The 26,765-nt window shown below is 37.3% G+C and overlaps 1 protein-coding gene across 2 annotated transcripts; it reads left to right on the top strand.

The window, feature by feature from the left end:
* Positions 1-1,360: 1,360 nt before the first annotated feature.
* Positions 1,361-26,287, top strand: LOC121729116 (THO complex subunit 2). Of its 2 annotated transcripts, none has more exons than XM_042117503.1 (30): positions 1,361-1,493; positions 1,671-1,836; positions 1,906-2,147; positions 2,645-2,778; positions 5,797-6,053; positions 6,149-6,298; positions 7,551-7,720; positions 9,227-9,392; positions 9,878-10,047; positions 10,200-10,398; positions 10,725-10,960; positions 11,359-11,476; positions 11,551-11,683; positions 12,113-12,261; positions 12,826-13,082; positions 13,307-13,466; positions 13,970-14,218; positions 14,751-14,971; positions 16,375-16,543; positions 16,793-16,906; positions 17,075-17,162; positions 17,483-17,564; positions 17,697-17,766; positions 17,895-17,964; positions 21,438-21,478; positions 22,783-22,881; positions 24,696-24,753; positions 24,899-24,969; positions 25,214-25,263; positions 26,144-26,287. In XM_042117503.1, the coding sequence occupies exons 1-30, from the start codon at positions 1,426-1,428 to the stop codon at positions 26,172-26,174; spliced, it is 4,188 nt and encodes a 1,395-aa protein (XP_041973437.1). In that variant the 5' UTR covers positions 1,361-1,425; the 3' UTR covers positions 26,175-26,287. The 2 variants fall into 2 exon arrangements, with proteins under 2 accessions (XP_041973437.1, XP_041973436.1); XM_042117502.1 differs by having other exon boundaries at positions 26,141-26,287.
* Positions 26,288-26,765: the final 478 nt, after the last annotated feature.

The raw sequence follows: 26,765 nt of genomic DNA, 5'->3' as shown, positions 1-26,765 counted from the left end.
AAGTTAATATACCTAGCGGAATAGAGCCATAATCTCGAGCTGTCAAACGTAACCGAAATTGGTTTCATCTGTGTGTAAAAATATGTGTACGTATACACTTACACAAGCATGATTGAACATGATTTCTATGAGATTAAATTGTCAACGTGCAGCACGTGCCGACTGGACGTCAAAAAAAGAATACTACTAACATGTATCACACTTCTATTTTTACCACCAGTGTTACTGATATATTCCGCTAGGTATATTAAATTTATGGTCAGGACTCAGGCCTAAAGTCTAGTCAATGTCTAAGTATAAAGTCAATACAGTCAAGAAGTCAAGTCGGTCGATTCAGTAAAGTGGTAGACGCTTTACTGAAACTTTCGATGGAGTTTTGGAGTGATAACTCAAGCTATTAAAATGGGCGACATCAGCTGTAGGCCCACTACGAAACCGTTTTGAGACTCAAACAATTGGACGAGAATGCCGCGTCCTGCTCTAACAACGTCATTTCAATTTTCACGTTTGTTATAACTTAAGAGTAGGATGCGAAATTCTCATTCGATTGTTTGAGTCTCAAAACGGTTTCGTGGTACAAGCCCAGGTCCCGACCTGTTGGCACTTGGCAACACTGAATACTGATCTATTATCATAGAGTATACATTATAGCAAGCTATAGAGTGCTTCTAACAAGGTATGAACTGTAAGCACGAGTGTGAACATATTTTCCTATAAGCGTCAAACGATGGCGCATGGAACATCACTAGACTTGCGTTATACGTTACTGTAAGCACGAGTGTGATCATATTTTCCTATAAGCGTCAAACGATGGCGCATGGAACATCACTAGACTTGCGTTATACGTTTGAGTATCTATAGAACTTCTGCTTACGATCGGCACAACGGGGAACGTGCGATGCGCGCGCTCTATAGCTTGCTAATGTATACTCTAAGTCTATTATCTATTATCTATCACTGTTAAACTTTAGAAGCATATTCATAATTTTAAGTCTACAGGTACATAATAAGAAATAAGAACAAAATATTAACGAAAATGTGTAAGAATAGGTATTTTATATTTGAAAATAAATGACTTATATTTTATATGTTGTTTTTATTGTTAACTTAGTTTCATATTAGTAAGAAACTTAATTTGCCCAGAGTTTCTTGCTAGTCTAAAACTAAACCTAATTAAATAGTAAAATCTTAACGAGAACCCTATAAATTGACATACATTCAAAATTCGCGGGTTCATGAAGTTGAATGGAGGCGACCAATAGATGGCGTCGAAAGATTCGTGAATTTTTGTACTAAGTTGATGTTCTTCTCCGTGAGTAATTTCTAGTAATCTGTGAGTAATTTGTATTCTGTGGTTGACATGGCCGCCGCGGCGTATGTTTCGTTTGCGATATTATTGTGAAATTCCACAAAAACCCTGTAATTATGGGTTCTTTTAACAAGTTTGTTTCAGAATATTGTAAAACATGGGATAAATCTGGAAAAGATCAATTGTAAGATTAACTGTATTAATTTTATCTGGTATACCTACATCAATAACCACATGTTGATTAAATCAAATTTTATCAACAATACCTACTATTATTTAACTCACAATAATAACTGTGCAAAATATTGCTAATAATATGAATGTCTATTTATTTTTAACTTCTTTTTTTCATTGATTTCAGTATAAAAACAATAACCCTATACGTCAAGGATGAAGCGAAGAGTCCTTTATTTTCTAAGTCAGCCAAATTGTCTGGTATATCAGAAAGTATATATGATTTACTCCTTTGTTGTGTTCGGGGACTATTAAAAAAGGATTCTATTATAACTGTACTACGAGAAATAGTCGTAAGTGTAAAAATTAACATGAAAATAGAACAGTGTAGCTTCAAAAAATAAAACATAATAAACTTACAGGCATTACATGCGGATATACCATCTATACTTTTGGATGTTGTTTGTATACTCGATGCTGAAACATCAATTGAAGTGCAAAGCGAAGAAAGGGCCCAGTTCTGCCATATAGTGAGAGATTTGGAATCATTCATATCTGATAAATTGTTAAAAGAGCGTTTAGAGATTGATACATTGCAAGATGTTGGTACTCTCAAAAACAAATCTTTTTACACTAAGTTTATCAAAATCAAAACAAAGCTTTAGTAAGTATCTATGATTTTATTTAAAATAATTCCATTAACTTTCTTATTAAATGAGGTCTAATAATTCAAGACGTGAGTGGAAGAATAAGGTAAGTAACATGAAAAAATTTCCCGTTTTTTTGCTTAAATAGAGAAATAGAGGCTTTAGGGCCGGAAAAATTATTTGAAATGTAAAAAAATATGGATTATATGTGTAGCCAGATATATTAGCTAGGTTATGTAGTAGATAACTTACAAGTTTTATTAAAATAATTAGGGAAAAAATGAGTTATTGTCCGTATGTTACGAAATGTTACTTGTTTGATTCTTCCACTCACGTCTTCAATTATGTAATGTAATAAGTAATATGTTTGGGTTCTAGGCACCTTTGGCTCAAATTATTAACAGCTTCAGGTTATAATCACAACATTTTGACCTGAAGCTACAATACCATAAAAGTATTATTTATTATGAAATTGTCTAGTTAATTCTATAACATGTATATTTTTACTTTTCAGCTACAAACAACGTAAGTTTAACTTGTTTAGAGAAGAAAGTGAAGGTTACGCCAAGCTGATAGTTGAACTGAATCAGGAGATATCAGAGGATGCCGACTGGTCAACGATGTTAGAAATAATTCAATCCTTAATAGGTAATAATAATAATAATAAAAACCTTTATTCAGATCTGCTTACTTAAAACACTTTAAAGTTTCTAAACACTAAATACTAAAACATGCCAACAAAATATTACGGTTTAAAGTGGTGCTAACTTAGATAGCAATATGTTATGATATAATTTATATCATATCATAACATACTATTACTCATCCTAAATAACAAAATTATATTTATTACTAACTATCCTAGGTATCTAATATTTGTAATTTGCTTGATCTCTGCAGATCAGTTTGCCAGTCGGCAAAGGCCTCCTCCAATCTTTTCCATTCTTGTCTGTTCTGTGCTACTCTATGCCATGTCACTCCAGCTACTTGTCGGATATCATCATCCCATCGCTTTTGGGTCCTGCCCCTTTTCCTTTGTCCATCTCTGGGATACCAAAGAGATACCATGTTGCTCCATCTATCTTTTTGTCTAATCATGTGGCCAGCCCACTTCCATTTTAGCCTTCTGATTTTGTTTGTTATATCTGTTACTTTCGTTCTTTTCCTGATAACATAACTGTTAAGTTTGTCTAATTTTTTTTTCCTAGAAGGCTTCTTTTCACAACACATTAAAGAGATCAGTAGAAAAATACACGCAACCTGGCACTCTCTATCTCGCCTGCGTTACCTACTTCCCATCCCCACAAAAATTAAGATTGCTGAATTACTGTTCCTATCTACGCTTGATTATGCGGACGCTTGTTTTGTTGATCTGACGGAGGACCAGCTTAGCAAGCTCGAGCGACTGCAAAATCTTGCTATAAGATTCATATTCGGCCTTCGAAAATACGACCACGTCTCCGAATTCCGTGCAAAGCTGAGATGGCTGCCTATACGTATTCGACGGGATGCTCGCGTACTATCTCTTGTATATTCCATTATACACGACCCGTATTTACCTTCTTATTTGAAAAATGTTTTTCTATTTCGACGGGCAGATGTCAAGGACTTACGGTCAGTGTCTAACTTGCTCTTAGAAATGCCTGTACATAACACCAAATTCTATGGTTCCTCCTTCACTATTACTGGAATCAAACTCTGGAATGCTTTCCCTAGAGACATAAAAATGACGAAAACGTTGAGTCGCTTTAAGATCTTGGTCAAGCAACACTTACTTGCTATCGCTAATAATGATAATAGCTCAACTTAAATTTCCTTACGACTATAGATACAATTATAATAACTTTTTTTTTTCTATCGCTAAAATATTACAATTACATAAAAAATAATGTTCCATACTTTGTTATAAATTATGTATGTCCGTATGTATGTAAGTATTTTAGATTAATTATGTATGTATGTATTTATGTATGTATGTATGTAGCTGTGTATTTATTTTATAATTATATATCTATATTTTTATTATATTTATTTTGAAGCATCATGTTACATTTGATATATTATGTAATACATTTTTGTTAATGGCACATTTACCATACTTATATCTTAAAATTATGTTTCCTCTACCTGTGGTTGCCTGGAAGAAATTACTAATTAGTAATAAGGCTGCCATTGTGTGTTACCTGTGTTTTAAAAATGTCTTTTATTTTAAATTGTTATAATATGTATGCACAATAAAGAATATTTATCTTATCTTATCTTATCTTTCTTTCCATTGCTCGTTGGCATGTTCTGAGTTTTGAAATTGTCTTCTGTGTTAAAGGCCAGGTTTGACAGCCGTATGTGAGCACAGACAGAATACAGGAGTTGAATATTTTGCTTTTTGTTTTTGTATGTAGGGTTTTGTCTTTCATTACCTCCTTCAGGCTCCAGTATCTTTTCCATCCGTTGGTTATTCTCCTGTCTACTTCTTTGCGTATGGGTTCGATAGGTGTTATCAGTTGTCCTAGATAAGTATATTCATCAGTATATTCTATTTGTGTATTCTGTATCTGTAAGGGATATTTCTCACTGCTTGTGATTAATTTTGTTTTCTCAGGGTTTAATTTTAGCACGACTTTCTCGCTTTCTTTTGATAATTCCTGTATCATTTTATTTATTTCTTGTGGAGTTTTGGCGAAGAGCGCGATGTCGTCTGCAAATCTTAGATGGGTAAGTTTTGCACCGTCTATGTTTATACCCAATTTGTCCCAGTCCAGATGCCTGAACACTGTCTCCAGCACTGCTGCGAATAGCTTTGGCGACAGGGGGTCCCCTTGTCTTACGCCTCTGCGAATGCTAAATGGTTTGCTCGCCTTTTCTAGTTGGATTCTGGCCGTACTATTGTTGTAATTTTTTTTTAATATATGGATATATTTTTGTTGGACTCCTTGGCTATCTAGTGAATTCCATAAGCTTGATTGTGATATGGAATCAAAAGCTTTACTATAATCAACAAAAGCAATATAATAGGTAAGTTGATATTCACTGAACTTTTCTAGAATTTGGCGGACCACGTGGATGTGATCGAGGACTGAGTAGCCCTTACGAAATCCAGCTTGTTCGATTGTTTGCTGCTCGTCTAATGTCCTTTCCATTCTGTTTAGTAGGATCTTAGCAAAGATTTTATAGGTATTCGACATGAGGCTGATTGGCCTATAATTTCCTATGTCATGTTTGTCTCCTTTCTTGTGTAGTAATGTTAGATTCGTATTATCCCTTAATAGGGATACAAAAGTATATGACGTGTTACGTCATATACTTTTGTAAATTTATATTTTTTAACAGTAATCTTTTACATACCTACTTAAGCAATCTTTCCTCGAGGTAAAAAGTATCACTGTACTAAATTAAATGGCTTTAGCTTTTTTAAATGAGTATTAAATGCAAACATTTGCATTTAATTATTTACTAGCTATTTGACCGAGCTTTGCTCGGTATTCGTTAAAACACGAATAAAATGACATTTTCTAAAAATTATTTCTAGCTAGATCGATTTATCGCCCCCGAAACCCCCTATATACTAAATTTCATGAAAATCGTTGGAGCCAATTCCGAGATTCCAATTATATATATACAAGAATTGCTTGTTTAAAGATATAAGATTAAATAATATTTCATTTTCAGGTTGTTTCAATTTGGATCCTAATAGAGTCCTCGACATTATATTGGAATCATTTGAAGCCAGACCACATTTAGATCAATTATTTATACCACTTGTTAGCAGTTACATGGGTGATCCTCAAGTAATATCAGAAGTGCTAGGTTTTAAGCTTGGCAATATGGAAGTTCTAGAAGATTATAAGGAGCCACCACCGCTTATGACTGTGATAGCTTTACTTTTACAACACAAAGTCATTTCCTTAGATAATATTTACCCCTGGGTGAGTATTACCATTTTATTAATATATACAATACAATATACGAAAATGGAATTACATAATAGTATACACCTTTAATTGTCTTTTTTTTACTACAGTTGCGTCCTGATGATTCTATTATGGCTAAAGAAGCAGACAAGGAATTGAAGGCAGTACAAGAGTACATACGTAAGCTAAACATAGTGTCAACCAAAGGACCACAAGCTAATGGACCGACAGAGTTCATTGAAGAGAAAGCTGACCCACAGGTATAACTGTAAAAAGTTATATAATTTTCACCCTTGCTTTATTTTAATTATAAAGCATATCCACCAAGGGTATGCCTTATTTTACTGTCACTTATTGGCTAAACAAGAATTTTGACCAAATCAACATTTTTGTTTATGTTTCTAATATAGTGCTGTGGAAAATATTTCAGAAGTAGAGTTTCATCTACAAGTTGTTTAATCTCATTTTATGATTTGCTCTCTCTCTCTCATCTGCTGTCATATATTTTTTTATTTATAAACAAACTATACAGAAAAAAATGATTTCTAGCATCTACCCTTTTTATTGTCTATAATTTTGAAACCCCAAAGCCCTTTTCACATGCATACGGTTCTCATCTAAGCGGCCCGGCGCCGTGCCGTGCTAACCCTTTCACATGTACACGGTTTTAGCACAGTCACCCAGCAACGCGGCGGGTGGCGGTGGCAGTTTTCATTCAGCAATCAGTAATGTCCATTGATGGAACGCAAAAAGCAGATAGTCTTACTTCTACTGTATCAACGACTTTTGCGTCGTCTTTGTTACATATGTGAGAGAATACAGGGTGCAATTAAACCTTCCTGCCAAATTTTGATATATTGATTCATGTTAAAAATAAAAATACACGTATTTTTTCTTTTATGATCACTTAGTACTAAAATTTTGAGAAATAGCTTCCGAAAGTTATCCTAAAAAACACTACAATTAATGGACACGTGACCCCGCGCGCGCGCCTCCCCCTGCGTTACCCCCTCTCATTCACCCGCGCCGCGAGTGACCGTTCTGCAACGATTTTAAATAGGATAAAATATGTCATTGAAAAAAAAAAATAACACCCAATTCTTTTTTTAAATGGACTCTCCTAGTGATACCTAAGCCCTGGAATTTTTTTGGCAGGAAGGTTTAATTGCACCCTGTATATTGGATCCATCCATATAATGCTATGAGGAAGGAAAAGGGAGACTTTTACACAATGTTTGAGGAGGCTGTTTTCATTAGGCATTCTTGCTACGGAAAACCCCTGTAATGTTAGTGATTGAATTGTATTGTGTTGCATTCGTGAGTCTTGTCATGTGAACAGGTCTATACTTGTCCATACTATGCAAAGACGGCTACCGCGCCAGAACCGCGTTTGTAGTGGGTAAACACTGGTGACACACGGTCACGGCACGGTCGCCGTGCCATGTGAAAGCTGTCTAGGTAGTTCATACATGTGAAAAGGGCCCTTCTAACATTAGGTTTTATCTTTTGTAGGAATACTGGAGTAACCAAAAACTTGTGCTTAGTGAGGCTCTCCTCTCTGTGACAGCATGGAAGGAATTTGCAGATTTGTCAGCTAGAATGCCTGTCACAACAATGGCTGCCCGGCCCGCTAATGCACTGTGCAAGATGTTGCATGCTTTGGTTGAACCACTTTATAGAAAGTAAGTGATATTGTTTTTATCAGATTGTTAATATATTAGGTCCTTACATATTAAATTGGCGTTTTGTTGTACAGGCCACTTTGATCTCAAATATCTCTTTGGTAAGAATTCCAAATTCAAATTTATATTATATTCATTTATTTGGTACATTTGATTTTCCAAAACAGTCATTCATTTGTTTTTTTCTTGATACGGTACGTATTTTTATTACGGTAACATATTAATGGTACGGTTTTGGTTCCAACGTTTTCGTTTTGGAAATTTCGACCTTTAGAACAAGCCCCGTGGACGAGTCGAGACCAAAATGAATAATGAAGAATTAAAGGCTTTTGTGGAAGCAGATCCATTGCAAACCACTTCAAAGTTAGCAGCAGGCTTCGGTGTAAGTGATAAAACTGCTTTAATCCACTTGAAGCAAATTGGGAAGATAAAAAATATCATCAATTGAGTGAAGCAAACCAGAAAACACGCGTCCATTGCTGCGTTACATTGCTCAACCGACACAATAATGAAGGGATTTTTAATCTGATGATGAAAAATGGATCCTTTACGATAATGGGACGCATTCGTCCCAATGGCTGTCCCCTGGAGAATCAGCCAAATCCTGCCCTAAACGAAAGTTGACTCAGAAAAAGTTACTTGTGAGTGTTTGGTGGACTAGTGCCGGTGTCGTTCACTTCAACTTTCTAAAATCTGACCAAACGGTTACCGTAGATATCTATTGTCAGCAACTACAAACCATGATGGAAGAACTAGCCGCTAAACAACCAAGGCTGGTTGATTGACCAGGCCACTGCTGCTTCGGGACAACGCTAGACCACACACTGCACAACAGACATCCACAAAACTGGAGGAGCTGCTATATAACTTCCTACAAGAAAAAAAATTCAACTCTGATGTGGCAGTCCAAACCGCATTCAAAGAATTTATTGACTCGTCGCTCCGTTTTTTTTAGTAAAAGGATCAACGAACTACCCATAAGATGGCAAAAATGCACCAATAACAATGGTACATACTTTGATTAATCAAATATATTATACAAAAAAATCGACTTTATATTCCTCCCATACAAAACTCTAATTTCATATGTAAGGACCTAATATAACCATACTTATGCAATATTATTATAAATGCAAAAGTGTTTATCTGTTTTGCTTGACAAATATTATATTATGGTTCTGGACAAAATTTTGTGGTTCAATCGTAATCAGTTCATTGTCACTGAAATAAAATTATTAGAAAGGGAAGGAAAAAGGAACCGAATAGCTTTGTCCACACTGTGCCTTTTTCTGTTCGTCAAGGGCATGCGTTATAGCGCAGTCAACAGCGAACGTGAGGCATGCTCGAAACGCATGCCCTCTGAATTATTGAATGCGCCAATATGAAAGTTGATGACGAAATTTGAAGATGAAAGTTCACAGTGTGGACATAGCTAATAGGATTCACGAGCTACATAACACAATACATAATATTATGATGCTACAACATTTTAATATATTGTTACAGACATTGTCGAGTGTCGCCAAAGATTTTAGGTACACCTGTGCCACCGCTGAATTCCCCACTTGCTCCCCAAGCTTGTAAAAGCTTTGAAGATATGAAAGAAACTGTGATTCCAGCACTTATACTGTTAGGGCCTGCCCTTCACCACGATCCTATTTTGATGTATAAGGTGAGGTTTTAAGGCACACTTAATTGGACTATGCACCTTGCCAATAAAAAGATCTACTCTAAAGAAAAAGATGTTATAGTTACAATATTGTAATGTTTTTACTTGTTTTTGAGTATATTTTTTGAGTTTCTACGACACGACGTCGTGCCGTGTATCGTGGCACGTTACGATGTCGTCACGTAGTTTTTTACTATACTCGTCGTAGATTCCCACGACGCGACGTCGCATCGTGAAACGACGCCGCATTGTGGTACGACACGACGCCGTGTCGTGTTTATGTATCCCGGCCCTAAGGGAATATTTACTAAGGTTAAATATGATGGGGGTCAGAAGTGGCTCCAAATGGTTTGTGTAATATTTCACACGGCTGCTTGCCAGTTTTGGCACTTGAACTTGGCTTGATACGCTCCCGCGTCTCTAGATACTGAGGCTAGTGCCAGTGCCGGTGTGTAAGTCACGACAAAGAGGCTTTTTTTTTCTTTCAGATTATTCGTATTTTGAGAACTGCTAAGTTAAGGTCCGATGATCCTCTAAACTACGAGGCACTGACTGTGCTTGATGCGGCAATACTTCCGGCGTTAACACTCATGGAAGGAAATTGTTGTATGGCAGAAGAAGTTTATACTCTGCTCAAATTATACCCATATCAATGCAGGTAAAAATAGCAACTACTAAATAAATTTACACTTTCTTTGCATATCTAATAATTTTTATCCTTGTATGTCAAGCACATTTCCTGACAGATACATATTATATCAGACTCATTCAACCGATTGAAACACAAAAAAATATTCTTAATGTTTTTAGGTACTGCCTGTATTCTCGATGGAAGAATGAATCTGGCGAAAGAATACCGTCTTTGATTCGCGTTCGCGGCAATTCATTGCAAAGAATTAAGCACATAATGAAGCGAGTGTCGAAAGAAAATATCAAGCCACAAGGTCGACTTATAGGAAAACTGTCGCACGCCGCACCGTCGTTCCTGTTTGACTACATGCTTTTACAAGTGAGTGCTAAAACATCTGTTGCGTTGCCCAATATGTATTTACCGCATTATATTTCGCATTCAAGTTTATAATGTTAAATGAAAGTGACTGTAGTTCTGTGCTGCAATTATATTGTAATTTTTTAATTTGCAATCACTAATAGTATAGAATATACGAATATACTTGCTCAGTCATACATGTTCATAAACAATAAACATCAGTCATCACGACGGGTCCCAACGCGAGACCAAACATATTTTGTATGGAAATTGACGCCACACTGCTTTCTTAATTTTTAATGCGCGCTTGCCTATTATAGAATGTTACAAATGTGTTGTGTATACAGATACAGACATACGACAATTTGATCGGCCCAGTCGTGGAGTCTTTGAAGTACTTGACTGCACTGTCACTGGATGTGCTCGGGTGCTGTTTGTTGGAGGCACTGGTGGCGCGGCGCGCATCTGCGCCCGCCCCGCTGCAAGCCCTCGCCGCTTTTGCCGGCGCCGCCTTCAAGAAACATAACATTGAACTAACTGCGCTACTCCAGTTTGTTGCCAACCGACTTAAAGCTCAGCAAAGGTACGTTTTCTTGGTTGGTATGTAAGAGCCAGTCCACAGCGTTGCGTCGACGCATAGCCGGTCAAACGGGCGCTGCGTCATCGCAGCGTTATTACGAAGCAAAGTCGCGACGCACATGTGTGCGTTGCGACGACGCAGCGCGCCGTGTGAACACCTTGGTTATTTGTATGTAAAACAACGCAATGGCAGCGCTGCGTCGAAGCAACGCTGACTCAACAAATGAAATAATGAAATAAATAAAATAAATAACACACCGTGTGGACTGCTCTAAGGAAGTGTATATGAAAATAAATTTTTAATTGTGTTATTTCTAACCATAAATTTATTCAACTGTAAATATGGAAAAGCAGTAAAGGCTTTTTATCGTAATTTATTTTTCAATCCGATTTTTTTTTCAGTCAAGATTTGATCATTCTGAAAGAAATAGTTCAAAAAATGGCGGGCATCGAAGCTACTGAGGAAATGACTCCAGAACAACTGGACGCCATGGCTGGAGGGGAATTGCTCAAGGGGGAGGTAATTATTAGTGTTATTTTTTATTTTTAATTCAATTTGGAATGGTATTCTTATTTATACATCTTTATTCGTAGGCTGGATATTTCTCACAAGTACGCAACACTAGACGCTCATCTGCACGATTGAAAGAAGCGGTGGTTGGAACCAATTTGGACATTGCTCTGTGTATACTGTCAGCTCAACAAAGACATTGTTGTGTGTGGAAAGGTATAGAAGTTTTAATTAATAATCCAAATGTTAATTCTATTTTTTTAATCGGATCCTCGAGGAATTGAGGCTACTCCTCTAATTTAATAAGGAAATAATAATACCCTCACTAATAAAAATAGTTACGTAATGGAAATGCTACACATTGTTTTGGAATTCTCTTATTAGATGTCTTTTCCAGATGTAACGGAAAACATGGTCCATGTGTCTCCTTACTAATAATTTAAATGTGAAAGTTGTTTTAAACCGTTGAACCAATTTAAATGAAATTTAGTATGGAGATACTTTAAAATAGGAAAAGGACATATTTTTTATGGCGAAAATTTACGGTTCCTGCGTGGTAAACGAATTTCTGCGGAAACATCTAAATTGTTTAAATATTTATATTAGGATATGCTATGGAGTGATTTTGTGTTTTTGCGTGTTCAGAGTATACAGAGGAGAGCAGCGAGGGTTCCCAGCTGAAGGTGGTGGGTCGGCTGGCGGACCACTGTCAGGACGCGCTCGTGCAGCTCGGCACCTTCCTCGCCTCCTCGCACGCGCCGGACGAGTACGCCGCGCGCCTGCCGCCGCTCCAGGTACATTCGAGGATTTGAATTTGAATTGATTCCTACTTCCTAGCCAGTTGACAGGCCAACGTCATTTGGTTGGATCATGTTAATTGTGATCTGTCGGCTGGTTTGACGTAACGCGACCAAACTACGTAGGTCCCCCATCTACCCAGAAATCAACTTCTCTAATAGTACATTTTTCCCTTTTTTTCGCTGAGAAATGCCGCTTCTAGCATTCGCTGCGCCCGAAGAAATGATCGTAGACGCACGTCCTACCCCCTAAAACTCGGTAGGACTCCAACACGGAGACGGAACATCAAGACCTCCGTGACTCTGGCAACGCCTTGTCTGTTTCTCAGACTGCTGACACAATGCTAATATTTTATCATTCATCATCAATCATACTATCCTAGTTAATCTAAGCGATAGCTGGACAGTTGTGGAAAAAGTAAACAAAGCTTTACATAAAAAAGCTAAAACCTGCACCTTACCATTACAATTATTACGCATCACACTTGAGGAAAAATAATTTTGTGAGTGTGTGTGTGAGTTACCTAGTATTTCAAGAAAGTAATGAAAATGTATTTCTAGGAACTACTCCGCGACTACCACGTGGATGCCGATGTGGCATTCTTCCTCCACCGTCCAGTGTTGGCTCAGAAGATCGCAGCAAAAGTCGAGGAGTTGAAGAAATCATCGGACAGTAAATCCGATTCATTAGAAAAGAGTATCGAGCGTTATAGTGCCGCGTCCAAGGACGCTTTAGAACCGGTCGTTACTTCCATAACACCGTTGTTACCCGCCCGAGTCTGGGAAGATATTTCGCCGGAGTTTTATGTGACTTTTTGGTAAGTCAGAAACATGTAATTTTGTTGAAAAGTAATTTAGTATCTTCTGCCTGCTGTTGGCGTGTCTTCGGTATTTTTATTTTAAAATAACTTTTGAATTAAGTACTTATTGCGAAAAAATATATAAAAAAAGTGTTTTGTTATAAAACTTATATAGATCTTTCCATTTATCACAAAAAAATTGTTCAAATACCCAATTATGAGATGTGTTAAACCTATTTCAGGTCTCTGTCAATGTACGATCTTAAAGTGCCAGTGGAGAGCTATGACAGAGAAATAGACAGATTAAAAATTGCAGCTGCAAATGCTACCAAGGATTCCTCCCAGGGTTCAAAGGGGAAAAAGGAGCAGGAGAGATACAATACTCTCATTGAGAAACTACAGGTAAGGAAACTTTCAATATTCCTAAATTTTTAAATCAAAATATTTATGTTATTTGTTTTAACTTCTAGTATCGACAACAGCGTCCACATGGGCTCTGATGTAGCGTATTTGTTTAGCTTAAATGCAACATTTTATTAGTACGTATTATATTATTAGGTTACTAGCTGTTCCAGCAAACATTGTTTTGCCATATAAAGTATTTCGCCCAATTTATTTTATTGAAGTGACTATATAAGTATGTCACCATGGCAACATCCATCGCTATCCAGTCGCACAAGCAATGGTCGCCGTAGTCTTGAGTTGTAATAATTTGCTATTATTTATTCAACAAATGCACTTATCAATATAAAAAGTAGATGTTGTCCGATTCTCAACCCTAGCCGATATGCTCGCTAAGATTCACGAAAATTGGTCGAGCCGTTTCAAAGTAGTTCAATTACGCACACCATGACACGAGATTTTTTTATATTAGATTAGAGAGTAGGTACGTATTGTGTTTGCAGGAGGAGCGTCGTCGTCAGGAGGCGCACGTGGCGCGCGTTCGGGCGCGGCTGGCTCGCGAGTGCTCGGGCTGGTTCCCCGCGCGCGCCGCCAAGTCCGCCAAGAACGAGACCGTCACTCGGCTCATGCAGCTCTGCCTGTTCCCGCGCTGCGTATTCACGCCGCCCGACGCGCTGTACTGCGCGGAATTCGTGCACACCGTCCACGCGCTTAAAACGCCCAACTTCTCTACGCTCCTATGCTACGACAGGGTGAGGTTTTATTTTTTAACCCCCTGTTGGGGGGTGGTGTTTCAAGTTTGACGTGTATGTCTGTGGCATCGTACCAAACAAACTGGTGGATCGATTTTGATCTAGTTTTTTTTTTGTTTAAACGTTGTCATGATTGAGAGTGTTCTTAGCAATAGTTCATCAACATCAGCCTGCTCATTGCTGGAAAGAAGAAATTGCTGGATTTGTCTATTTAATGAAATATTATAAGCAACTTCCAGTGATTTGATCTGTTGAATATTATGCATTTGATGTCTGACAAAGTGTTAGTTCTGCGACATCACGTACTCGGCGATGATGATAGGTTGTAAGCAGCTTCCATTGATTGGATTGGTTGAATAATCTGACAAAGTGTTTCGAATTAACCTCTTGAACCCCACCGACACCATATCGAGCCACCCGTAAAAATACCTCTGTGCACCACCGGCTCGATATTGAGCCACCTGACTGCTCTCGACCTCACACAGTTTTTTAAGCTATGATTCAGTTTGGATAATTTTCCCGGTACGTGCAGCTGTTCTGTGACATCACGTACTCGGTGATGTCGTGCACGGAGGGCGAGGCGGCGCGGTACGGTCAGTTCCTGTGCCGGGTGTTGCGGACGGCGATGCGTTGGCACGGCGACCGCGCCGCCTTCCACGCTGAGTGCGCCCACTACCCTGGCTTCGTCACCAAGTACCGCGTCTCCAACCAGTTCACAGAGGCCAACGATCACGTCGGATACGAGAATTACAGGTACGCAGTGGCTCCTACGTATATTATCGTATGTCTTCAACTGGTAAAAGAATTAAGATTTTACCCATACGGATTTTACGGATAAGGCATCAATACATTATATAAGTAGAATAGGTTCCATTCTATAATGACAACGATAGTTGATTGAATTTGGGGGAGACCTATGTTCAGCAATAGTTAGCGATAGGATGGTGATTATGCTGACGATAGATAAAATCTCGAATCGATTATAAAGTTTGTCCTGCTCGCTGTGAAATTATTAGTAGGGAAATTTGGCCTTTGTAAGTTACATACAGATAGCACATATAGTATATAATACAGAAGTATAGACCTAATTCAAATTAGCTCTACACTGAAGGCGAGTGAAGCGTGACGTGCGGGTAGCGTGGGGCTCGCTCCCGCACTTCACTTCAAGTGAAGTTCCAATTCCAATTCCAACATTAACCGATTCAGTGCGGAAGACACGGAAGCCGTGTCATACATGTTTTTAACTTGTGGCGTATGACACGTGAGCCGTGTCATTTGAAAAATGCTTGTATCTCCCTCAAATTACACTTTAGAAGGTTCTACTCTGAACAAAATCATCTTAATTTTCCACGTAGAACAAGGCTATAGGCTTCGCCTCTGAATATTCTGTGAATTGAAAAAAAGTAGGGGACGTTAACCATTTTTAAAAGGTACATTCATTGCGGATTACACGGCAGCCGCGTCTTATGGGTTTTCAACGTGTGGCATATGACACGTGAGCCGTGTCATTTAGAAAGCGATTGTATCTCCCTCAAATTACACTTTAGAAGTTTCTACTCCGAACAAAACCGTCTTAAATTTCCACGCAATAAAAGAAGCCTATAGGCTTCGTTTCTGAATATTCTGTGAATTGAAAAAAGTAGGGGCTGTCTTCTTTTTTAGCCCAGCCGTACGCCCGCCGGACCCCCGCCACAAAGCTCTCTGTTCATACATTTTTTATCTACGAACGTATAATTTTCATCGAAACGGAATCTATTTAATATACTCATTTTTCTAACTTTCAAACCTACAAAAGGTTTGTAACACCTGAATAAAAAAATTGTTTAACTGCTATTTTCAGGTTAAAACTTGGTAAAACTACTCGAAATCAACTCAAAACAACGTAGCCTTTCGTTAACAACAATGGTTTGGGTTCAATTAAATAAATTAAGTTAATAAACACGTAAAAACCAAGAAAAACAATAAACCTTTTTGAACGTGGCAGGTGACACGGTAACCGTGTTATCTACTTCTATGGCGTATGACACGGCTCACGTGTCACGAGAAAATTGTATGCCGCCACGACTGAAAGTCTTCAAAAACGTGCGCCGCATTGAATCGGTTAAACTAGTGCGCTGCCTGCAAATCAGTTGTGCTCACTCAAGCGTTCTCCGCAGGCACGTGTGTCACAAGTGGCACTACAAGATCACGAAGGCGATGGTGGTGTGCCTGGACTCGGGCGAGTACGTGCAGATCCGCAACGCGCTCATCGTGCTAATCCGCGTCCTGCCGCACTTCCCCGTGCTCGCGCGACTCGCGCAGATCATCGAGCGGAAAGTCGAGAAGGTGCGATATTTATCTATTTATTTACTTGAATTTGAGCACGGCTCCGACCGCGTTAAAAGTTTCCCACGGTAATCGTACATTTGCTCGTGACAAATAGTATTCTACGTCGTTCTCAATAAATTGTTGTGGCGTTTCAGTTTTATAATAAAAGGTGCGATTTTGTATATTTTTAACATTTAAACAAACACTTTACTTTTAACATGGTTATGATCTAAATTTCTATAAATTATAATTATTTTTGTATGCTAGGTCAAAGAGGAAGAGAAAACGCAAAGACAGGATCTGTATGTGCTCGCGACGGGTTACAGTGGTCAACTGAGGAACAAAGTTCCTCATATGATGAAAGAAAGCGACTTCCATCAGGTAAATAGGTTATCTTATTTACACCTAAACAAAAACACTGTATTTATATTGTTATTTGTTGTTGTTTATATTCATTTTAAGTCCCAAGTCCCAGGTCAGATGATATTATATTATTTAATCGAAAGTTTTTTTTTGAACTTAGAGTTTTGAATTTTGCAAACGTTTTAGGTTGTGCACTTGGTAGCGCCTGAGCAGAAAGTGACGGCAGAAGTTCCTAAACAGGAGGACACCCCCGCGTCACCGCCGCAGCCACTAGGTAAATCTAATATCCTTATACCTATTCACTGATAATAAAAAAGTTATACAACATTATGTCGTTTCGTCGTCGTCTTCGTTTATATTATAATGTATTTCAGGAGTCGTTTTGTCCTTTCTCAGCTTTTTTAGCGTACTTATTATATCATTTATTGATATTTCGGTTCTTCTCGGTTCTTCTCGCCGGGTTACTTCCCGAACCGGTGGTAGGCACCAGTAGTAACGGCGTTCTGGAAGCATTGATTTAAATCTACTTATCCAGAAATTAAAAATTATATATATTTTAAATATAATACTAAATTAACTTTTATTATATTTAAGATGCGGATAAAAAAGATTTAAGAAGCGAAAGACGTAAAGATGATACCGAACGTGACAAGGAGACCAAACGAGAGTCTAGATCGTAAGTGATTTTACTTATAAGTTTTTAATATGTGTTTACTTTTTTCTCATATTAATTAGTCATAATCACACCAATTTCGTAATTGAAAAAAAAAACTAAAATAGGTAACTTCAATGTCACAAAATGTTATAGGTCCGCTAAGGAGAGAAATAAAGAGGAAAATAGAAACAAAGACAGATCGCCGAGAGATAGATCGCACAGAGTACGTAAAATATTATTTATGTAAAATATATTTATAAATATTATTTATATCACATGCTTCAAATACAAGTAATGTAAGTAGACTGATTTGTTGATGACATTCGGTACAATGTAATGTGTCGTTTTCAGGAAGAGCGTTACTTAGAAACTGTATCCCCTCCGCACGAGCATCGTCATGCGTCTGATGATTTAGATCGCGGTAAGTTTATTACTTATTACTTATTAGACTATCACATTAAATCGCCCCATGGAGCATGTACACTGTCAAAGTATTCAACAGACTTTAGACTATTTTTAGGAAATATATTTATTTTACAGATGTACATTTGTTACACTTAAAAATATATTATATAAAAAATAAATACACTCTTATTTAAATTTTAAAAAATCGTTTTAAAATTTCCCGCTAAAAGGCTAAAGTTCATCATGGCGTCGCTATGACGTCACGGTCCTCCAAACAACAAAAATCTTTGTATGGGTTTGACATCGAAATGTCACTGTCACACGCAATGTTGTGAAGATCGTGACGTCACACTCTGTGATGGCTGTTTGCGATCACGTGATATTACGGATTAAATATTTACTTTTTATTAAATAAAATAAAAAATATTATATTATAAAGTCAATGGGTAAAAATATGTCATTTTCGGTAATTCTACATATAATACAAAGTCTCAAAAAAACAATAATTTGTATTATATTTCGATTACTGTCAACACCCCTATAGCCATGAATCATGATTACTTCAGATGCTTCAGTGAAGTAATAGAGAGGGTCCCGTTGAGGCATGTTTCGAGCAGTGCCGTAAATAGGGCGGTGCCACCGGTGCCCAGGCACAGGGCGTAGACTCTGGGGGGCGCAAAAATGGCCAAACCAGAGAGATCCTTATTTTTCGAATTGCTCCCGATAAGTTCCCGCTGCGCCCCCGGCCCCAGAGATGTTTCCCAATGTAGTAAAATAATATCTACAGACGAAAATATTATAACCTCCTCCTTTTTGGAAGTCGGTTAAAAAACAAAGGTGCAGTTATATAAAAGCTCGCACAGGGCGCAAAAAAGGCCATTTACGGCACTGGTTTCGAGCTCTTAAATGCGCTCTTTTCACATACAAGCCCAATAATATTCTTTCTTTGTATTGAAAAGAAAGCGAATTATGATTTGTGATGTACTTAATTATAAGTTTTGAATTTGCGGCACCTGTTCGTAACTTCATCGTTGCGCAGGTTTTTTCTCGCGTTAATTAAAATAATAAAATTTTGTTGAATCATATCGGTAACGACACTATTATTTAGTATTAAACATATTTTGTAACTTTTTATTTACTTTATGGAATTTCTACAGTAACGAAGAGTGATGAACTGAATTTAATTGCATATTTAAATAGAGGTTAACAAGCCGACAAATGTTATTTGTAGTAATTCGGTGAAGTGTAAATCAAAATCGTTATAGGCTACTTGACCTATATTCAATTTCATTGAACAAATACATATTTCTAGTAGAACTTGGCCTAGGAAACCGTATTTCACCCTTATCATCAAATAAAAGCTTATGATTGATAAATAAAGTCGATTTGAAAATATGATTTTATGAAAATAGGATTTGTACTGACGAAAACGCTTTTGCGGTACTTCCGAATTGGATGTGACGTCATTCTATTCGTAATTTAATATCTTTTATTTATCGCGCTCGTTATATGTAAGTTTATTTGTACATAAATAATAAAAATAAGCCTAGAAAGATTTGTAAAATATATCGATGGCCCCAACGAATAAACGTGCAATCGAAAAAAGACAACTTTTCAGGAAGCCAAAAAAACGTTTGGAACCACATAACTTTGACTACATAATAAATAACCAATATAATGTATAATCAAATTAAAGGTAAAAAAAATATATTTCAGCTCATATACTTATTAAAAATCAAATATTGACGGTTTACCACATATTTAAGAAAAACCATATTAAATTATTATTCTAGTTGTTATATGTGATATGTGTTATATGTGACTCGTTAACACTATTGTATCAATGCACGTTTATTCGTGTCATAAATTAAATTTTAACAAGTGCAGTGAAATGTTGCATGGTTATTTCACGTATATTTTTTTCCCCCTGAGCCATGCTCTGGTCATTTACACGCTTATTCTTGTATATTTTGTTGCTTTTACATGTTTGTAAAGATAAAAGCCCGTATATTTGTGTTAAGAAGATAGACTCATTATTTATGTCATACGACCTTATTAGTGCATGGTATAAAATGTAAATCTATATTAATATTATGAAGTGGAAGAGTTTGTTTGTTTGAATGCGCTAATCTCAGGAACTACTGGTTCGATTTGAAAAATGTTTTCGTTGTGACTTGTGACATGGCTCATTTATCGAGGAAGTCTATAGACTATAAATTATCACTCTAAGACTAATAGAAGTGAAGAAACGTAGGAAAACGTGGAAAATACCAGGAAAATTATTTGAAGGCGCTTATCTCGCCAACTACTAGATAAATTTTTAAGTTATTTGGCACAGATGTAGAGTAGACCATGACGTGAAGAAACAAAGGCTATTTTTTGCGGGAAAATGTACGGTTTCCGTTAAATTTCTCATTTATGCGGACGAGGCCGCGTGGAACGTCTAGTTAGCCTATATTTTCTTGTTGACGGTTCAGTAAACAAATATTTTTGACCTTTTGTTGTTGTTGACAAATATTGACCTCTCTCGCGCCTATACGAGGACACATACATATAAAATGAAGTATAACCTTGCCTATAGATCCTTCAAGAGAGAGATCACTCGGGCAAAGAAACAGCACGTCAATAGTATTGGTGAGAGACTCGAGTGCCTTCCTTTGAGAACCCGTGAATTCTCGTCTCTGGTCTAAGCTATTGAAGGATATTTCTGAAAGCCATCCTACCATCCCTACAAGTAGGAAATGGATCGTTGGCCCACGACGCAAAATACAAAGACGATCTTCTGGGTAAGCTCTTTGCTATTGCAAATATTGCGATAAAAACCGCCGACCATACCACGATGCAGGGGCATCATGTCGGATATTAGGTTACATCAGCGCTCAATGTAAATAGCCCTGCGTGCTCTTGATATCCAAAAGTCGAGTGGGTCTGACGGAATCCTTCCTATTGTATTGAAAAAGTCTGCTTTAGAGTTGGCTCCGGTCATAACGCGTCGTTTTCATTTCTCCCACTCCTTTGGCATTGTCCCGGCTTCTTAGAAGACAGCCTTAGTGTTACATCCGATCCTCAAAAAGGTGACCGCTCAAATCGTTTCAACTACAGACCAATTGCTAAAACCTTCTTGAAGATAATGGAATCCATTATCAGCTCTTTCGATACTTGGGCGGCCAAACATTACTAAGCGACAATCATTTCAAACAGTACGGGTTCCAAAAGGGTCGCTTGGCTGGTTATCTCTAGGCGTACCAAACTCATCGTTGGGCTCAGGTGATTGTGTGGAAAGGAGAGGCATTGGGTGTTAGTTTGGACATTGCAAAGGCTTTTGATCGAGTTTGGCTCAAAGCGCTGCTATCAAAGCTTCCGTCATAATATGGGATTCCCGAGAATTTATGCAAATAGGTCACAAGTTTTTGGCAGACACATTTCACGGTGTTCCACCAAAATGCAATGCAGATATTGTCATTAACGACATGTCAATTTTTATTGCAGATGTGAAACGTCGTAAAGTAGAAAACAGCGGCAATGGCAAGGTGAGTATCGTTATTGTAAGTCGGCCCCGCCGAGCGCTCGCGCCGGACTGAGCCCCGCCCCGCGCCCGCCGCGCCCCGCGCCGCCTGCCAGCGTCGCCCGCGACCGACAGTGTAAATAGTGCCACCCGAAGTGATCGAACAATGTCGCGAACTGTTAAACCTAATCAGTGGAATTGTAAAATGAAGAAAGAAGAAATAATATAAGCATTTAAATTAAACGAAACTCTCATATACACAAGGAATAAGCTAAAACTAATGTAAATATAAATCGACTGCCCGCCGATTGGATAAGTTATATCAAGAAGAAGAAAAAATAATCCACAATGAGCTCAAAAAAGTATTAATAATAAATACTTCTATAAAACATATAAAAACACAAATTTTGTAATATGAAAGATTTTGATGAATAAATTAAACATAATTTTTAACGAAGAAACGACACACTTTGAAGATTTGGAGATAAGATCCAGCCGTGTGTATTTGGTGTCCATACCTTCAAGCTATGTCTAAGAAACCTTCAAAATTGATGCCCTGAAATCCCAATGATTATTGTGATGTGTAAGTAGAGTCAGCCCACTCTTATCGAGCTGCTCGAGGTATTGTTAATGTCTGGCTACTTTACCTGTTTAATTAAGATTATTCTAGACAATGATCAGAAGCAAGCCTAAAACTAAGTAACCATCAAATAAAACAGAAAAAAATACTGCCGGAAGCGGAAAGAAGTTAAATAAAGAAAATTCCAGTGATAAGTGAAATAAAGAAGTAACCAGTGACTAAATAAATCAAGAAGTTAAAAAAATCAATATGTCCTCACAATATCTCCATCTTGCTGAAGCATGAACTTATAACATTATAAACATCTTGTGGAAGAAACAGAAGAAGAACACACACAAAGCAAGTGCGGTGGACGGAGTATATCAAAGAAGAAATGGGTCGGTGATCAAATTGAAGCAAGATCAAGATCATGTAACAGAACACAAGGTTACAAAATTGTAACAAGAAGCCTGATGTTGTGGTATCAAAAATTTATAACATGTAGGAACTTAGTAAAGCTAATAAGGAAGCACAAACCCCTACTGCGTTGTGGCGTAAAATCTCATCACGAGATGACATTCTAAAATATTCTTTAAACAGCCATTAAATATGGCACATACTTAGAGTCAACCGAGGCATAAATTATCTAGACAGAGTTAATTAGATTCACTTTTTGACTGATGTTACGATAAAAATTGTATAAGATCACGTACTCCTAATATTTTTATATATTTTTTAATATTTATTAATTTGTTTTTCTACGTAAGCAGGGTAGCAAAGATATAGAAGAGAGGTCTCCAGAGAAAGAGAAACGCAAGGCAAAAGTTCGAGGCGACGAACGTAAGGAACGTAAGATGAGTCGCAAGCGGGTAAGTCTGTCGCCACTATCTTTAACTTTTTATGAGTTAAAAGCATAACGTAAATAAAGTTCTAACCATTACCATTACATAAAAGTCATAAAGTTACATTAAAAATATCCTTTGTTAAGTCTTGGAGGGTCGATTTCATAACTCATGAGTTATGATTACAGTTGTCATCTTTGATCTTTAAAAAACACCATATTTTATAAAGTTGTAATGTCGAAATTATTATAACTTTTAATAGGATTTAAAAAAAGTTAAACGTCAAAATTATGACCATAAACCTAAAGGTGCGCTTATACAGGCAACTGAAATTGCTCAATTTCAGTCAATACTTGTCAACTATATCAAGCAATTTGCGGCAACGGCAACAAGCATCAATATTTTTCTATTCTGACGTGGGAGAGCCATGCTTCGGCACGAATGGGCCGGCTCGACCGGAGAAATACCACGTCCTCACAGAAAACCGGCGTGAAACAGCGCTTGCGCTGTGTTTCGCCGAGTGAGTGAGTTTACCGGAGGCCCAATCCCCTACCCTATTCCCTTCCCTACCCTCCCCTATTCCCTTCCCTTCCCTACCCTCCCCTTACCTATTAACCTATTCCCTCTTAAAAGGCCGGCAACGCACCTGCAGCTCTTCTGATGCTGCGAGTGTCCATGGGCGACGGAAGTTGCTTTCCATCAGGTGACCCGTTTGCTCGTTTGCCCCCTTATTTCATTAAAAAATAATAATTTCGCAATACAATATTGAACGTTATGGCGCAACTTCATCAACTAGACAATACTGTCCTACACGAGCATTTCAGTATTCACTCGCTATGGACGACATTGTTGGTGCGGTGGCTTGTAGCGCTTTTTTATTATTAATCAAAAACAAAAAAGAAAGAAAAAGAATAGGCGTATCAGGGTGAGATCATTTTTGGCAAAGAGGCCGCAATTTTCATTGTGTAAAGAATTAGATGATATTATATTATTCAAAAACTTTACTAAAATGTCACGAACAGACTTTGAATTACTTTTGAATAAAATTAGCCCATTTTCATTACAAAACAGACGACCAACATGAGAGAACCAATTTCTGCATCAACAAAACTTGCTTTCCTTCGATTTCTGGCAACTGGAGATTTATACAAAAGTTTAATGTAATGTAAGCAAGACGGCAAGCCGCAAAACAAACAAGTGCGAACGAGATACATACAAAAATTGTCTAGAATTTCCAAGCTCATTGTATATTCGACAATTCATATCTGCGACATTCGCTCAATGTGAAATATCTGGAGCAATAAGAAGCAATATCGCCGAAATAATTGCCGCAATTTATTGAAATTGCTCCACTAATTGCTCTATATCGGTTCATTCGTGAGCCGAGCCGAGCAATAATTGCCCTCGTGTAAGCGCACCTTTAAAGTTCATGTTCAAAGTAGGGTAAAAAAGGGCAGACTGCAGACTTATCGAGTCACTTTGAGGAATCTAAAGCCGGGTCCAGACGAGTGTAATGTGTGTAATGTAAGATTACGTGTAATTTAGCGTCAACAGTGTGGACGGCACACGAACTCAAAGCGAATTGTCCAAACGAGCCTTTGTGCTCGCGCGAAAACGATGGATAAACCCCGAGCGTTACATGTAATGCTCGTAGTGCCGTCCACACGTAGAATTCGTGTTACATTACACGGTGAATTACATTACACGTTACACTCGTCTGGACCCGGCTTAAACCAACACTTAATTTTTCACGAGAGTTGTCGAAACGTTGCTATTTCTAGATGGCGTTTTAACAATTCATTTATCTTTGTACGAAAATTAATGTAATTCTTAATATTTAGGAACGAGCAGATGATTCAGCTTTACTAGAGCAGAAAAGGCGTCGCGATGAACAAAAAGGTACGTTTTTACTTTTTTAATGGTATCCATAAGTTTATAATTTGACTAAATCATAGCTATTTTGGTTCAAAATTTATCCCTGTTTTACCTTTAGACCATTAATCAAACATTAAAATTAAGTAACAAAAAAAAATAATAATTTCAGGCGTAGCAAAATTAAGTGGACATCAAAATGGCTCTCAAGAAGACCATCACTATGAAAAATATCATAAACGGGTATGCTTTTCCCCCTTACTAATAAAGTATCCTACTCCGCATAGTATGTATAAGTATCTGTATACTACTGTATACAATATTTTTATACTTTGATTTTTATATTAACATATTTTTATTGTTTTAAGCACCTCTGCTGCTTCAACAATGTATTATCTTTAATAAGACATAAAACTAGATTTAAATTTTCAGTTTAAGTATAGCTAGTAGTTATTATTTACGATTGATTTAATATGTTGTTTTTTAGGAAAAATCACCATTTCGAGACCGCTCACATGAGGATCAACGTGACAAACAATATCCTTTTTAATACAAGTATTTTTAAAGTCATTTAAAGCATTAGTAAATTATACTATTTTTTATATTATTATAATGGCACTTTTTTGTTATTAATGTCGGTAATTACTGTTGGATACAGACTAAAGGTACAAGGTGGAAGCCGGCTACATGCAGTTGCAGCAGACGACGTGTCGTCGCGACACTACTGGTTTCTATGTGTTTAAACACACTAGGCTGAATTACGCCGGCGTAATTTCCGCCGCAAATGTCAAACGCATACAAAACGCGACGTAATAGTGTGTCACCCCTCGTATTCGGCCCGTATTTTGTATGCAATTTAAACGCGGCGGAATTTACGCCGGCGTAATTCAGCCTAATGTGTTTAGACCCTATGTATTTCTATGAATAAGTGTCGCTAGCTGCGCAGGGTATTTCATAAAAATACATGAAAACCAGTAGTGTCGCGACTCGCGGCACCTTTATAATATAATCAATAATGCTCGGGCCACACTAACGAGAAACGCCGTTAATTATCGCGTTAATTCTAAATCATGTTATAGCATTATCGCCTTTAGATGCCACTAATTAAAGGCGATAATGCTATAACAAGTTTTAGCATTATCGCGATAATTAACAGCATTTCTCGTTAGTGTGGCCCGAACATAAGAAATAACGACTAAACGGCAGTAAATTAAATGTCCCCGAGCTCCGGCCGTAATTACCTTTTATCTAAGTTCAACTCAATTTTGTTAAAAATAAAAAGGAAGTAACGATTCAAGTATTCAACTATTATTTCTTCTGTTGACGTGTCATTATTTCCTATCGTAAAGAACGGTGCAAGCATAAAATAGTATCATATTTTTACTCTAAGTTAATTTCCTTAACCTTACATTACTAGACGATCAAACGAGTCAAAACTCAGAAGATAAGAGAATGGGAAGACATTTAAAAATATCTTATCAATTAAATTTCAAGACTTAAACATGACTTACAGTATACTTTGTTACTGTGAATACTGTATGTAATAAAATATTGCTCTGTATAGTTTTTTTTCTTTACTGTTATTTCATATTTGGAATGGATTTAATGCGTTGTTAATAATCCAAGACGCAAAAAAATGTACTGCACTTTTAACACCTCTATCGTGGGTATCGCAGACACAATAAATTTTCAATTGTTATGTGGCAGCCGGCTGTCGCTTGGGGATTGATGAGTTAAAAGCGAACATTGACTTACGGTCACTTCACGTTGTAAAGTTGAAAGAAAAATTTGAAATCTTTATCTAATATACAGGGTGTAACAAAAATAAGTGATAATACTTTAGGGTGTGTACGTGTTCCTTGTAGAGAGTTCACTGTGAAAGTAGCAGTGCTGAAAGACGAAAAAAAATTTTCACTTTTGTATGGGCAACGGCCCGAGCGTCACGAGTTTCCCCATACAAAAGTGAAAAAAATTTTTGGTCTTTCAGCGCTGCTACTTTCACAGTGAACTCTCTACAAGGAACACGTACACACCCTAAA

The sequence above is a fragment of the Aricia agestis genome, chromosome 7 (assembly GCF_905147365.1).
Source record: "Aricia agestis chromosome 7, ilAriAges1.1, whole genome shotgun sequence".
In the NCBI taxonomy this organism is placed as follows: Eukaryota; Metazoa; Arthropoda; class Insecta; order Lepidoptera; family Lycaenidae; genus Aricia; species Aricia agestis.
This window is presented reverse-complemented; position numbering and strand designations above follow the sequence as displayed.

Bases quoted from the DNA above. Each gene is read 5' to 3' on its own strand.
- LOC121729116 (XM_042117502.1), top strand. From the start codon at position 1,426: ATGGGTTCTTTTAACAAGTTTGTTTCAGAATATTGTAAAACATGGGAT. The intron at 7,721-9,226 runs GTAAGTGATATT...ATATTGTTACAG, and splicing joins GTTGAACCACTTTATAGAAA to ACATTGTCGAGTGTCGCCAA. The intron at 10,399-10,724 runs GTGAGTGCTAAA...TTGTGTATACAG, and splicing joins TTGACTACATGCTTTTACAA to ATACAGACATACGACAATTT.